This window comes from Blennius ocellaris (genome assembly GCF_963422515.1).
Source record: "Blennius ocellaris genome assembly, chromosome: 1".
Classification (NCBI taxonomy): domain Eukaryota; kingdom Metazoa; phylum Chordata; class Actinopteri; order Blenniiformes; family Blenniidae; genus Blennius; species Blennius ocellaris.
Genome location: NC_137650.1, coordinates 23,826,942 through 23,842,805, shown reverse-complemented (window position 1 = coordinate 23,842,805; position 15,864 = coordinate 23,826,942). Strand labels below are relative to the sequence as shown.

Below are 15,864 nucleotides of genomic sequence, written 5' to 3'. Positions count from 1 at the left end.
ATGAATTAATAGGGGGATGAAAACAAATGCTGAGAACTGTGGTGCAGAAAAGCTTCTGTTTTTTTAAACTTCTGAAAACCTTAATGCCGTCTCAGTGTCATCGGATACTTGAGCACAAAAACACATGCAATTGAAATATTTACAGTTTTTCTAAGAATAGGGGGAAGAGTTATCATGGCACATTTTCTTTTACGTAGCAACTTTGTTTATTGTCCACTTCTGATATTATGTTGATTATAAATAATTAAGATATAAACAATCAGTAAAATATGACACAAAGTCATTTTCCATATCACAACATGACAGGGTATGCTGGGAAACAAATCTTTATACTCCCAACTAATTCCCTGTTATTCATGCACATTGCAGCTTTTGTTTGCTGGAGTCACACTGTTATCCTATCCCGCATGCTGAGGAACACCTCGTCCATCTTCTATTCTCTCGGTGGCTATTTCAGTGCACCTAATAAGTACTGAAACAACTCTGGGGACACTGTGAGTAATGTATACCTCTGTGTTGTGTTGTGCATTAAACAGTACATGGGTGGATTTATCAGTGGTTGAAACTGGATACACGTAGGGATGCTTTATTCCCTGGTGCGACCACAGACTCCTTTCTCTGGCAACATGTATGCTCACATGGGGAACACTTTCTCACATGACTTCAACAATTTCTTTGAACAAAAAAAACCCTTGAGATGGTTTACTATGATCGACAGAATTAAGCATGAAGCTTTAAATACTCAAACGGTCTGATCCTGTTACGTTTGCACTTCTGTCTTAACTAACAGATATCATCACGACGCCATGCGTCACTGCAAAAGGACGTTGTTTCATCACTCGGTGTCTGGATCATGGTGAGAGTTGACAGAAAGTCATTCAACAGTTGCAGAACAATCCCAAACACCTCGGACTTTGTTTTGACTGCGTTGCCCTGATGTCTCCAAGATGTTTAGTCGCTGGCAGTGATTATTTGTAATCTGCTTCTACCATGAAGCAATTTTACTTTTCATCTCACACTTACTCATAACTCACACCCTGCAGCCTGTTCTGTACCCTCCTTTGGTTCATTTTGTCTGTTTTGTTATACCACTGTCATCACAAAAAGAAAAAAGAAGCAAATGAACTCTTGCGTCAAGAACAGTGTTTATTTTAAAGTCAAAACAACAGATTTTTTGGAAACATTGATATTTATTATGCAAAAGAAAAATCTGTGGTTCTTAAACGAGAGCCATGTTATAAAAACAGATGTTACCGCTAATTGCTCTGATGCAAGTTTTTTTTTTTTTATTGTTTTTGGTCATTTATGTGGAACTATTGCTTCATTTATGTTCTTATGATCCCTGAGGCTGGAGAGGTTCATTTTATTCCTACAAAAATCAACAGTCAGATATAGCCACTCTCCTGCAAGGGAAGATATTTCACTTCACTGGCAGAGACAGGAGACACAGACATTTCTCCAGCAGCAACTTCTGAGGCAGAAATATCACAAAGTATTGTTTTAGCATACATAAATATAACCCCTGCTGCTATTCTTATTGGTTGCTCAAATGATGCCATCATGATAAAGTGATTACATTGAGAAGTGTCCTGCATCATTAATACACATCTGGATTATTTTGTGTCCAGATCTCCTGCTTTTATAGACACACCATACTAAAATGTGATCATAAATGTTTTCTGTCATTACCAGAAATATGAAAAATACTGAGTGTATTCTTTATTGCGTCAACGCAACTTTTGAAAAGTCGTCTCCATGTAGTAGTCTTCTGTATTGTGTTATGACATTAGATCAGGAAAGGGATTTTGAAGACACACACAGAGAGAGAGAGAGAGAGAGAGAGAGAGAGAGAGAGAGAGAGAGAGAGAGAGAGAGAGAGAGAGAGAGAGAGAGAGAGAGAGAGAGAGAGAGAGAGAGAGAGAGAGCTACACCAGTGACTCCCACACAGGGAGGCTGTCTGAGTCCTGGCTGTGCAGGGAGCTTAAACCAGTGTCTGAGTCGTCGTCGTTCACACTGTGAGCTTTGGACAGACCCCTGGCCTGCTCCACCCACCCGCTTTTAGCCTCCAGCGTGTTAATCACCCCCGTCTGATCGTCTGCGCCGCGGGCGCATCTCTGCTCCCTGCTTGTCTCGTCCTCTATGGCCAAAGTGTTGACTTCCTCCAGCAAATCCTTCATCTCTTTTTCTCTCGACCCGCAAATCTGCTGGGTCAGCTCTAAATCGCTCCTAATAGCCTCCAAATCCGTGCTGAGGCGCAGTCCTATGTACAAACTTGCATCCAGCTGCGTTTTGAGCCTCTCCTCTTCCAAAAGCAGCTCGCTGTGGGACGCTGTGTCCGCCTCGCTGCGCTCCGACTCTTTGCACTGCAGCTCCTCGTCCCTGCGCTGCATCCAGCGGTGGTTCAGTTCCTCCTGGATCTCCGCCGTCATTCGATCTATTAGATCTCCCTGCTCCCTCAGCTTCTCCTCTAGTTCAACCAGCTCCTCACAGCGTAGGACATACTCTTCAAACTTTACGCAGGTCTCAGCGGGGGACGGCGCGTCTCCCTCTTGGACTGCGCCCGAAGCAGCGTCCACCAAATACGTGTTTTGTACATAATTTACTCCGTGTCTTTTGATTCTGTCAAAATGTACTTTTGCCTCGCACCTCTCGATCTCTGCGTCCAGCTCCGTAATCCTCTGCACCTGCTGGCGGATGGTGTGATCCTGAGAAACCACAAGATGGACCAAAGTTTCCATCTTCTCCGCGCAAGACGCGTCTTTGTGCGTAGTGCGCGCCTTCTTTTTATTAATCTTCTCCAACTTTCTGAAGGCCTTCCTCACAACCCGCCGCTGTTTCTCGGGTGGGATGTGACTCATGGGAGCCCACGTATTCTCTTTGGTTACACAGGGGTTCTGTTTGCTGCGCACCACGCGCGCCTCTGCGCTCCGGGCTCCGGGGTTTGCCAGAGACGCCTCGCTTTTCACCAACACAAACTTGACATTCCTCTGCTCCTCTCCCCACGCCACCCAGAGCCGTAAAATCTTAGTTTTGTTCGGTAAAGTCCTCTCAAAGCCCCTCCATTTTTCCACGATGCAGTAGGCCCGTGCTGTTGACAGGCTGTGCTGAGAGTTTTGGTCCTCCAGAAGCACTTTGACAACATCCGCGCAGGACGTGCGCTTTGACAAACCGAACACTAGTTTTTCTTCCCGGCAGACCCACACAGAGATCTTACTGTAATCTGGCTCCATTCTGGATTACTGATAAACTCTACTTCTTTAAAAGAAAATGAAGAAAAAGTATTATATCCGCATCTCTGGGGGGGGGGGGGGGGCAAAAAAAGCGCAGCGTTGCTTTACACACTTGCGTGCGTGTGTGTGCTGGGGGCTGCGTCCCAGACGCATCTGGCTCGAGCTTCCCACGAGTCCTCCAGTGGATTTTATCTGGCTGGGGCCCAGTCAGGGAAACACTCACTGCGTCCTGAGACGCCTTTGCTTTGGTCACATGACCACCGAGACTGTCCCGCAAAACAAGTCCGCGCGCGTGCGCATTTCTGACACGCGTGTGTGTGTGTGTGTGTGTGTGTGTGTGTGTGTGTGTGTGTGTGTGTTCAGTATTGTTGTCTGTTTACAACGCACTTAAATACACTACGAGTCAAAAGTTTGGACACACCATCTCATCCAATGTTTTTGCTTTATCGTCTTAATTATTTAGATTGTAGCTTCTCAATTGAAGGTTTCCAAATTATGAATAACCACAGATTGAATTATTTAGTAGACAAACAATTGTGAATTAATGAGCTTTAGTAAGCTTAAAAATAATCATCTCTGCATCATCTGAAACGATTCTCTAACAGTCTTGATGCAGTTCCCAGAGATGTTGAGCACTAGTTGGCCCTTTTGCCTTCACTCTAACCCTACCAAACAGGTATCTGGAGCAGCACTCAATCACTCTCCTTCTTGGTCAAATAGTGCTCACAAAGCTCACTTTGTCCTACTGAACGCAAACTGGATGGGATGGCACATTGCTGCAGGATGCTGTGGCAGCCATGCTGGTTCAGTGCGCCTTCAGTTTTGAATAGATCCCAAACAGCTTTTCCTCGTGGTTTCCGAACAGCTAATTTGACCATAAATGCCTGATCAGTCTCCTCTGAACTGTTGATGTAGAGATGGGACTGCTACTACATGGGCTCCAATCAAAGGTGCCGTTAAGCTAATTTCTGACGAACTTATCCTCAGCAGGAGAGGTGTATTTCTTTCCTGGCCTGGTCATTATGTGACCCAGTTTTGTTGTTGATAGTTTTTGCGGCTGCACTTGGGAATGCATTCAAAGTTTTTGCAATTATACAGACTGACTGACCTTCAATTCATAAAGAAATGATGTGCTGTCATGATTGATTGTTGACATCATATGAATTCTAGTAGTCATCAAATCCGGTTGTCACCTGTTTACCAACCTGATTTCTGCATAGTCCCAAATCCATAAGGATGGCACAAAATTCACAATATATATATATATATATGTGTGTGTGTGTGTGTGTAGAGGCTGGGACCTGTTCCACCACTCAATAAGATATTGCTGAATAAAACAGTAGAACGCATACTTTTTAATTATAAATCTCCATGGGGAAATTCCTTTTCTCACATTTAACCTACCCTATCTATAGTAATGCTAGAAGCAGTGAGCCGTCACAGGTTGTCTCTCGGGAAGTTGACTGGTGTCGAGGGTCCTGCTCAGCGGTGGCCTGTACACTGTGGAATTCTAACCTATGAACTTCTACTCAAGACTCTAAAATGAAATGTGACGGAACATTTATATTGGCAGGAGCGATTTATCATAATGGACCCAAAAGGTCTGAAATGTTTTGAAGAATCAGTTTCCTGTTTCTTTTCTTTATCCTGTTTATAAAGTCTTACAGGTTTACAATAAATTCAATTAACACCACAACACCTGATTCAACTTGAGCTTTCTGTCCCTGTGTTTTTTTTGTGTTTTTTTTTTTCTTTTTTAAGTTAAATTACCTTCTTTTATTTTTGTACTCCTTCAACAGTGAATGAGGTTTTTAAAATCTATTTGAAAATTTCAAGCTCGGAAAATAATGAAATATACAGTAGATGGTGAATTGTATTCAAGCAATAACAAATAGTTGAAGGATGTCAGACCTTCGGGCCTTCAGTCACATGTAAGTAGAGCGGTGGTGTCCTCCCTCTCTAATGAATCACACAACAGTGATCTGAATACTCAGGGTCACTTTGCTTTTGTTGACACAAGTGAGCACACACAGATATGGTGCTTTACTTTATGCCACTATTTGGACCCTTTTAGCCATTAATTCATTGTGGTAATCCTGCTGCGGAGGCTTTCAGACTTCAGCCTTGGTGAATCTTGAACTCGGGAGCTTTGATCACAAAGGGAGAAAAAGGAAATAAAATGCTGTTAATAGACTTAAACACTGGCTTTGTCAGTTTGACAATGGCATTGCACAACATGTGTCCACAAAGAAACACTTTCATATCACCAGTTACATTCATCAAAACTTAGTTTGAAAAGTGAGTTCAACATTTTCTTCTTTTCTCTGCACTCAGCTCGTAGCAGCACACGAGTGACCCTGTTAGAGCAGGATGTTTGTAGCTGCTGTTAAACTTTTATCTAAGCCACAAACTGCAATCTTGTCAGAGCACTACGAATAACACATTTGGAATTAGAAACTCACTCTGGATATTGTTCCATCGATTTGAGGGTTCTCAAATTATATGACTTTATAAGTAACCCCTCTGGGGATAAAAACAACTATTATTAACAACTAAGTCCAAACATGAGTCTTTACATGACACGTTTGAGTTGGTCCTGTAAGTGTGGAGCATTTTAAAAGTGACCTTAAGAATTATTAGTATCATCACTGCAGGACACTAATGTTATTAATCGGTTTATCAGGTCATTTGTTTTCGTAACAGACAGGAGAGTCCCTTGAATTAAAAAATAACAAAGATTCTATATGAACATAGTCATCATCAAATGAAATCCAAGCAGCTTCAGACTAGAGCCTTCAATCAATTAGAAAATTCAGTGAAAGTTCTGGTTGACAAATCATGCAGTTGAGATCATTTGTTTCTGCTTGAGCTTTGATTTGAACACGAATGGTGTAAATGCACCGACTGCCAGAGTTTACCTGGACTTTATTTGTAAATATACCAGTTTGCCATACTTTCTCATGAAAGGAGTGATGGTTGGTGTAACAGTAGAGGAGGCATGAGATTATAGGATTTTTTTTAAATTTTATATATATATATAAATTATTTTCATACTGGATGTTTAGCTTTACCCACAAAGATACACATTCATTCTAAAATGGATTATTGTTTGAGAAGCCAAGACGTTCAAATTCTATCAGGATCAAAAAAGGAATCACGCATCAATGTGTCTATGCTGTTTAACACCCGAATGGCACAATGTCGCCATCAGGCGGTGTTTTCTGTTACTATAAGAGTATACACCAACTCATGTTGGCTCACATGTGAAATGGGGATGCGGGTAGTTAAAGACAAAGCGACAGGCTCCATCTGCTGTTGATCTGAAGTTGATGCATTGAAACCGCTGACTCCTCAGAGCAAAACCTCCATTTATAACGTGCCTGAAAATAAATGAGCAACGACTGACTCAGAAAACATATTTTACACCAGACAATAAAAAAAAAAAATAAAAAAAAAATAAGGGAGGGATTTTTCTTTTTTAATTTATTTAACTTCAATATTGCATACATACAAAGTATCTAGAAAGCTACAAAATATCTACTGTCGTCAAGAAGGCATCATAATGTTACGGAGCAAAGACAAGACCATATGCAGAACACAAAAAACGTAGCAGAGCTTCTTTTTTCTCCTTCGCTCCAACACTTTACTGTCATGAATATGGAAAGATATCACACAACTGTACCAAGAAAAGCTAAGATATCATTTTATACAAAGCACCTTTTTACAAAATAAAGGAACGGAGGAGGAAAAAATACATTTGCACACAGTAACTCGAATGTGTGTATGACAGCTATATGTGAGCTATAAGAATCACTTTAAAGCCACCATCTGAAATGGTCATAAAACAGAAAGGTACCAGTACCTACTCTTTAAAAAAATACAATTAACAAGGGCTAAACTGCTGATATGTTTGTAGCATGATTCCTCTAGTGTGTGTGTGTGTGTGTGTGTGTGTGTGTCTGTGTGTGTGTGCGTGTGTGTATGTGTGTAACTGGTTCACCAGACCTCCGTGCCATCTCAGGCAGCAGTCCTGCTGTTTTAGTGTTAAAATGTTAGAATTGTACCAGCAGTGCAGCAGTAACATCATCACCATCTCGTCAGGCTTGCAATATACAGACAATGTCATCACGAAACCAAGTACGACTGTATACACGTACAAGAAGAAAACATCCCACTACATAATCAATAAATGTGAACAGATACACAGGGTAAACAGAAGAAGAAGGAGGGAAAAAGAAGAAGAAAAAAGCCTATTCAAATTCCACCGTGTCCTCAGGACTGTGGGAAAATACTGATTCAACGTTATCTGAATCCACCAGAGATGTTGTCTGCCATTAAGTAGAACTTCTTTGATTAAAATACTCTGGATGATTGAAAAATTTTGTCCTTACAGTAGAAGTATCAGCCTTGATCCACAATCGCATTTGTGGGAGGGGGAAAAAAAAAAAAAGAAAAAGATTAACTACACTTAAGTTCCAGCCACATACTACATTGGATTTTAGAGTTTGTACTGTAGTGTTAACTATTTTACGAATGTTAAAGAAGCTTCATAGATGATAAAAAAAAAAAAAAAAAGTGTGTCTGCTGTGCCCTGTCAGCATCGCAGCATCATTCAAGGTGATTTTGTGAAAGTCTAATGATTCCTGTGGTTTCTCAACACACGTGTGGCTGTGAGAAAGAGAAAAATCCACAATGCTTCCGGAAAACCTCGTCTTTAAAACTCACTTGAACCTGCAAGTGTGCGCTAAGCAGACGGCCTCAGTGAGTTTTCAGATTGACGTCCTGCATGCAGCCAGCAGCTGAACAATATCAGAAAAAGTCTTTGACTTCAAAGTTCAAAGGTGTTTTTTTTTTTTTTTCAAATACATAACTTGTGAATAGTGTAATAAAATTAATATATTTCATTTATCCAACCAGTAACTCTTCCTCCCCTGCTGTCATGGCAGTCCTTGAAAAGGCAATGTGGTGATTGGTTTCACTCATGAGTCTTTTTTTTTGTTTGTTTTTGGTCTAACATTAAATAGTTTTAATTTTTGTGTTTCATTGTTTTGAAGCTGGAAATCTTAAACCAAAGGCACTTCCTTGCTACCATGCAGGACAAACAACTGACTGTATCTCTGTATTTTTGGTTCTTCTGTGATAGGAAAGGCAGTCATTCAGTGTTAAGAGTAGGTTCGTACAAAAAAAAAAAAAAAAAAAGCAGATATTTGAGGAACGTTTTACAGTGTTAGAGGAAAAATGACCAGCTTCTGAGCTTAAATTTGCTTCTTAACATAAGTGTACTGCCTCTTAAAAAAAAAAAAAAAAAAAAAAACATCAACAAAACTCAGATTTCCAGGAGTGTACCAATTTTAGAAAACTATTTCTCGGATACAACGCCCAAGCAATACATGGGGGAAGTGTCATTTTTGTCTCTTTCTTCCACAAAACTGATTTAAATCTCAGAGAAAGCAAAGGCTAATGTCAGAATATCTTCTAAGGCACTGTACACTTACGCTTTGGCAGACTGTATGATGATTTGTTCTCACACAATGCAAACACATGTCGAGATCACAGTTTTAGTGGCGTCTTTTGGAGCTCACACACAGCTTTGACTTGTTTAAGGCTCGGGATCGGCGTAGGCCACAGAAACACGTGAGCACAGTGTGACCGTGAAGGCAGCAACACTCTGGATGGGAGTCGTTGCACTGTCATCCCAGAGGGGGAATATACTGTCAGTGTTTTTTTTTTTTCAGTTTGGGGAGGGGGGGGGGTGGGGGGGTAAGGTTGTTATACTGAAGAAGTCAAGCCACGCCAAGTTATTTGTAGTGTCATGATAATATGAATTGTTTTTAAAAACCACAGAACAGAAGTAAGCGTCACTAAGGCAAGCTCAGGACAGGAGAACAAAGTGCTTTCGGACCAGACGGGAGTCCGATGAGAGTGATGTCTAGCAGTACTTTCACCCGTCTGAAAACCTACAAATTGTCCCAGTGGTCGTCACGAACAAAAAGACGCGTTAGCGGCACAGAAATGCTTAGCAGGCGGTGAAGCTTCCTACACCCATGAAGCGGACGCAGGCGAGACGTTTGTCGTGTTTTCACAGTGCTTTCATCCTGTAGTGTCTAAGACTCGGAGTGCTTCTACATTGATAAATAAATTCCTCTGAAAGCCCACTGGTTTGCTCGTTTTACTTCTCGGGAAATCCGGCAGTAGCCACAAGCACTGGCTTTCAGCTACTGTGTCAGTATATAGTGTTGCGAGTTTTGTTTCTTTGGACAGTCTATTGGCTGTGGGTGCATGTCTGTAAATCTACAGTATGTATGCTCACAAGTTATGAAGTACAGACGCACAAAACACCCTCAGAACGTAGTACACACGGGCCACATCAGGCTGCTGATAGAAAAAAAAAAAGAAAGAAAAAAGGCCCGCATCCTTTTTTTGTTAACGAAGCAGAAGACAACAAGTACATTTCTATTTACCAAATAAATCGAGTAAATTCTTTAAGAACGGCCACATTATAGCCAACAGAGACCGACTCAACGCATTAAAAAGGAAAAATCCTCATATTTAAACACAAAACAACTGTACCGCAATCCACAGCTGCAGTCAAACAACAAACACTTATATTAAAACAGATTCAGAACGACTCACTTCACCCGATATTTTGACACCCCCCCACCCCCCCAAAAAAAAACTAAACAAAACAAAACAAAAAAAAAGCATTGTAGGTATGACTTGTCATGTAGAGGCACTGCCACTTGTTGAGGTTGGTAAGTCTATGAAAAGGAGGGGAGGGGATGAGGAGAGGAGGAGGGTGGGAGAGAAGGATTCAGAGACTTTCATTCCTTTATGAGTCTGTAGATGTGATGCTGGGCGCCGTGCTCGCTGTTTGAAACTTCAAACACACACGCCATACATAGCAACGTCTCCTGGGTGTCCCTGTTCGTCACCACCTGCAGGACAAAACACATGACAGACACTCAAATCGGGGGGTACATAAGCTCCCTCTAGTGGTAGGTAGAGGAAAGTCTCCCCCCCCTTTTTTTTGAAAATCAAAAAATTGAAATGATCGAATTACAATTGCAAATATTAAATACATGATTAATTTCTTAATATTCAGATCACTGCAATTTTGCTATAAATAGTCAGTATTTATGATTTACTGATTTGTTTTCCTGCTATATTGTTGACAAAATGTGATGACAGATGTGTTTCATACGAACATTTAGCACAGACATTTCTAATGTCAATGCTCTGCGATAAGATTTGGAATTTTTGGTTTTGAGATTTATTTATTTTTTATTTAGAAGAATTTGTTTTATCTGCGGCCTCATTATGAATAATACCGTTTTGAAGAAATGGAACACCGTCTCAGTCAGCCTATTGTACGTTTATGTGAAAGAAAGTGAAACAGCCGTTATTCTCTTTTGTATGAGAGACGAAAAGGTCTCGTACGTCGTTAGGTTTTGTTTTTCCATGTTCATGTTTGAGCTCTGGAGAGAAATTTCAAATAACTATTCAGCTCAGAAGGTAAAACCATTAAGTAGGATTTACCATCTGACAGTATCGATGTAAATATGTGAGAAAATGGCATACTTGGAACAATGACGAGTAAAAAAAGAAAAGAAAAAAGAAGTTACTGAATGGTTGAAGATACTTTATACAATTTGCCTTTTAAAACGTTATTCAACATAGTTGCTGGACAAAGAAAATGAGCAAGAAAAATGTTTCCACAGCCATATCATGAAGTTATTGTGGATACGCCTGTAGCGACTAACCTGCCAGACAATGGCAATGTAACCTGAGGAATGTGTCACTTTTATTCAGCAACAAGCTAAAGGGGGGAGGGGGGGAGCATCAGACGTCATGAACGATTGCTAATGGAAACATGTTTCTGGTTCATCCTGCAGGCTTTCTGCTTCTTACATGCCTTTAATAAGTGGTCGGGATCCACTTCTCGATCTATGATCATCTCTGAAAGACCGACAGTTCATAGATTTGGAAAATGCTTCATGAGTTTTCAGTACTTGTAAAATGAGTGTGAGGAGCTCAGCCTGGGGAGATGCAATTAAGTGTGTGTGTGTGTGTGTGTGTGTGTGTGTGTGTGTGTGTGTGTGTGTGTGTGTGTGTGTGTGTGTGTGTGTGTGTGTGTGTGTGTGTGTGTGTGTGTGTGTGTGTGTGTGTGTGAGAGCATCTCTGCACCTCTGCCTTTTCCTTTCTGCTCCATCAGTAATGGTGAATATCCCTTTATGACCTCATGTGACGGCTCATAAGGGGTCCCTGCTCACTCTTAACCCTCCCTTTCCCCCTGCAGATAATGAGGCTCCTCACACTGCGTCTCATCCCCCGAGGAATGAGAGGAATGTGAGCCCAGCGAGAGGAACCCATCTCAAAGCAGGAGGCCAGCTCCAGCCACCCACAGGAGGAGGAGAAAAAGAGTGCCGGAGAGGCACGCAGGTCACACAGGTCGGTGAGGTTATTACCAATAGGATTGTGAAGTTCTCCAGGACGCTGTTCATCATATACTTTTCAGGCAGGTGCTTTAGCTTATGGATGAAGTTGATCATGTATTCACACATGGGGGACCGACTAATCCGGTAGACGAATCGTCCGTTTTCAAACCGCGCGTATTCAGTCTTGAGGGGGGGGGGAGAGAAGAAATGAATCGATCAATGAAATCATCAAAGTGTAAATCATCAATACGATTCAAAATCTACACGTCGCTATTTCCAAGGACTAAAGTTTGATCCCATACCTCAACTTTCTCCACCACCTGCTTGCCAAAGGAGCAAACCTTCGTGGAGCATGTGATGGTCATGTTCTCCGAGCTCTCGTACTGACTGGTCACTCCGTAGAAAGAACCGCCATCATCCTGGATGTTGCAGTTCAGGTCAGCCTGAACCACAGGGAAACAAAGTGCCACTTTTAAAGGGAGTCCTCTTTTAGAGAAATGAAGGTACCTCCAGTTAAACACAGGCAAAGACTCCGATCCTATGAATTTTATTTCGTATTATGAGAAATGTAAAAGGATATGCAAGTATTCTCTTAATTAGAGATTACTTATGTCACCCTCATAATAGCACAATAGTATGCGGGCTTTTGTGTGCGGAGCCTAACAAAAATAATTACAGCTAAGGTGCATAAAAAAGATCACATTTTCACATTTTGAAATGTTTGTCAAGTGGAGAAACTGGATGGCATTGGACTTGGACTACAGCTCAAATCCAGGGAACCTTGAGTTGGACGGACATGATTTTCTCTCTCAAAAGAAACATGAAAACGTTTTACAGCATGGGAAAATTAGCCATTTTAAAACTGGAGGTCCTCATATTATGACCAGCCTGCAATAAAATGGACACCTGCCGCTCTTTTTGTAAGTCACGTTTTACTGAAGAGGCTATTTGATAATGTTATACAACTAAATTTGATGCAGTTGTTATAATGCTTAATTTCAGACGTGTTACATTCGTTAGTGTTGCAGGTAAAAGCTTTTATTAATTGCTAGCCATTGGGATCTCTTTTCCAAAGGGAAATATATAAAACTATGCATTTCAGGGATTTAAAAAAAAAAAAAAAAAAAAAACATAAATTATTTAGTAACCATATTTGGTAACTTGAGCAGCTCTTCATGCTCTCTTCTAAACTACACACTAAGGCAAATGTAGGACTATGAGAATAAAAGTGCTAATTATCGAGACGAGTGTGAGTCTTGCAGTGTTTCTTATAACAGAATCAACACCATCATGTGTGGCTCCTTTTTTCACACAGGATCTCCTTTTCCCCAGTGAGTGCAGCAAATTAATACATTTGCATAAAACTCTGAAAAAGAAATAGAGTGTGAAAAGCAGTGCTTGCGCTAAACACACAGGCAAAAGACTGACACATCCTATCAAGTTGAGTTCTTATAAATATCTTGTTTTTTGAGGGCTGTAGCATGCAATGATGTATTGGACTAAAGTTCAATGCAATTGAGATAAAAGTAGTGTAACTATGTCAACACAAAGACAAAAAAAAAAAAAAATCTCCCCTGATGAGGATGATCATTTAGACGTGTGACTTTTGGTTCACGTGTTGATTGTATTGTTCAGTGTTTCACTTTTTTTTTTTTTTGTCTTTACCAACATGTATACATTTGTATTTTTGTACACAAACTGATGTAGTTTAACACCAGTTTGTTTCATCAATTAGCTTTTATCTCACACAAATCAAAACATAGCATCTTAAAATGTTGACATATTTTTGTTATTGAACTAATTATAAACTACAACTATCAGAAAAAAAAAATACTGGTAAAACAATTCCCTTTATTTCTTCGATGCACCTGTACGGCTGGAACCACACTGTACTCTCAATATATGGGACTTAAACAGGATCTAAAATCTATCTGATCACAGAGCTGTTGAGATTATCCGTGTATCAAATGAAAAGGTCTCAGCCACATTTGAAAATGCATGTTAATGCGCTCATTCTGGAAACAAGACTGGAAAGAGGATTAAATGAAGTTACGTTAAAAGACTGCTTTACAAGGTTGAACGAGTCCGCTCCTGGAGGGCAGCCTCTCCATGCCCTGAACATCCTGTTCATTACGGACACAAAAAGAGGAGACATCCTCCTACAACATTCTCCTCCTTCATTAAGCAAAGCAGTTATACATTCATTATTGTGCAGATTCTGTCTTTCATTTGAAATTTAGATTCGTCGGTCACTTCAAAAGGAATTTGAGAGGACTTGGTCCAAGTGCATCGGGTCCTACTTTGTTGGCTGCCGCTAGTTAGCATTTTGCATGAGGGAGGAAATACATGCGATGTTTAAACAGCCATTAGGAGTGCAACCAGGTCACCCCATTGTTTAGAGATATTACGCTGAATTAGCGACTGCTTTGATCAAAGGCTCTCCTGCTATGCAAGTCCAAATATAGCAGAGTGCATTCTGCAAACATTAAGAGAGCAATCTTCTCAGTGTGGACTGATTACACTCAATCACTAAACACAAATCTGAGCAGGCTGGAGCAAAACAGGATTCAGTCATCAAGCACATCACAGTGAGCAAATCCTTCCAGCGACATGGAGACTGATGTATAGAAAACATAATCAAGCCGCGACATGTGCAGATTTTATCGGATGCATGTCAGCATGGCTGATAAATTACACTCACCCAGAATTTTATAAGGAAGAAGGAATTCTGTGGTCCCTTCCCATACAGCTCCTTCAGTCCTCCTTTCTTCTCAGGAAACTTGTCATAAATCTGACGAATGTCCACGGACTCCAACAACGCGTCACTGTAGGAGTGATTTGTCTGTCCGATGTGTACAAATAGGTGCTTGTTGTACTAAATAGATCAACAAGAAAAAAACAAGAAAAAAACAGAACATTAGAGTTGTGTTTTCACGTTTACTGGAAAAAAAAAAAGCGAAATTCAAGACTGTCGAGGCTGATTTCAACAATGGTAGCTTGTCTAAATTTAAATAGAAATTGTCTACAACAAAATTGCACTTCGATATCCAGTAATTCATCATCACAGGATCACTGAAGGAAAACAAGCCATTTCTGACAAATAACCATCACATTCAACAAGTCGTAGCCTGGATTGGACTGGCAACACAACAATGATGATGAAAAATTACCCTTTGCAACACTGCTTTTTATTAATCTCAGAGTGGTTTTAAACAACTTCTCCACTTTAGGATGTGTAAATTAGGTATTAACATTCTGCTTCACTAAAGCAAAAATGAACTGATCCTCTAGTTTGTATTAAGCAAAGCTAGAAAGACAAGACTGCTTCCACAAAACGTTGTAACCTTTAGGATATGCAATGCATTTTGATAGAACCATTTAATTACAAACAAAAACAATTTTCTTTCCCAATTCATATGGTCAATGAACTGTTGGTAGTGTGTGTTTTTAAAATTAAATACATAAGGAGCCATACTTGAGTGTCAATATATAATACAAGTGTTATATTTGCACTTTACAGATTTTTACAGACATATCTTTTAAACCAGAAAGTCCTTTTAAAAATAACACTTGTTTTGCAAATCTCAACAAGTCATGGCTTTCACAAAAAAACAAACAAAAACAAAAAAAACAGCCACATTGCACATATTCAGGCATATTTAACACTTGAGAAATGCTGTTAAATCCTTAAAACAACATTAATTTATGCTCCTTAAGTTCCTAAATGGTGCACTGACCAGCCTATATTTGCTTGTATTCCTTGCTTACATACAGATACATGTGTTGAATATGAAACAGGATTATTCATATTTTCAGCTCAACAAGGTTTTTATCAAGGTTTACTTTAGAGACGTTTGTGTTCCTGTTTGTATTGAAGTGAAAGATTTTTTTAAAAATACACGTTTAGTTACTTTTTCTAACATAATGATCATTTTGTATTTTCGTACTTTCTATATTATATTTGTATTCTGTCATTAAATCATACAGTTTTTGCAAAGACAATACCAGCTACTTTGTTTAAAACCTGAAATCGTAGATACACACTCACAATATGATGAATGGAAACGGCACATTCAGAGAATCCCATTTTCTCTTCAGATTGTTGTCGTCGTCCTTGTTGTGACCATATTAACCGCTGTCATGTGGAGCTGCACTCTGGTTAAAAAGCTCACAGAGCAGCCAGACTAACATGTAGCCTT

General features: G+C 40.1%; 2 protein-coding genes across 3 annotated transcripts in view; both read right to left on the bottom strand.

Annotated features, from left to right (window-relative positions):
- Positions 1–1,925: 1,925 nt before the first annotated feature.
- Positions 1,926–3,230, bottom strand: rassf10b (Ras association domain family member 10b; the record flags this gene model as incomplete). Its single annotated transcript, XM_080494733.1, has 1 exon — positions 1,926–3,230. The coding sequence occupies one exon, from the start codon at positions 3,228–3,230 to the stop codon at positions 1,926–1,928; it is 1,305 nt and encodes a 434-aa protein (XP_080350859.1).
- Positions 3,231–9,946: 6,716 nt separating this feature from the next.
- The window catches only part of tead1b (TEA domain family member 1b), a 46,790-nt gene continuing 40,872 nt past the window's right edge, over positions 9,947–15,864 (bottom strand). For both annotated transcript variants that reach the window (XM_080500178.1, XM_080500179.1), the window contains exons 11-14: positions 14,367–14,540; positions 11,968–12,108; positions 11,696–11,848; positions 9,947–10,165 (exon numbers count right to left, since the gene is read on the bottom strand). In XM_080500178.1, the coding sequence (XP_080356304.1) occupies positions 10,052–10,165; positions 11,696–11,848; positions 11,968–12,108; positions 14,367–14,540 (582 nt within the window). In that variant the 3' untranslated portion in view covers positions 9,947–10,051. The remainder of the gene's footprint in view (positions 10,166–11,695; positions 11,849–11,967; positions 12,109–14,366; positions 14,541–15,864) is intronic.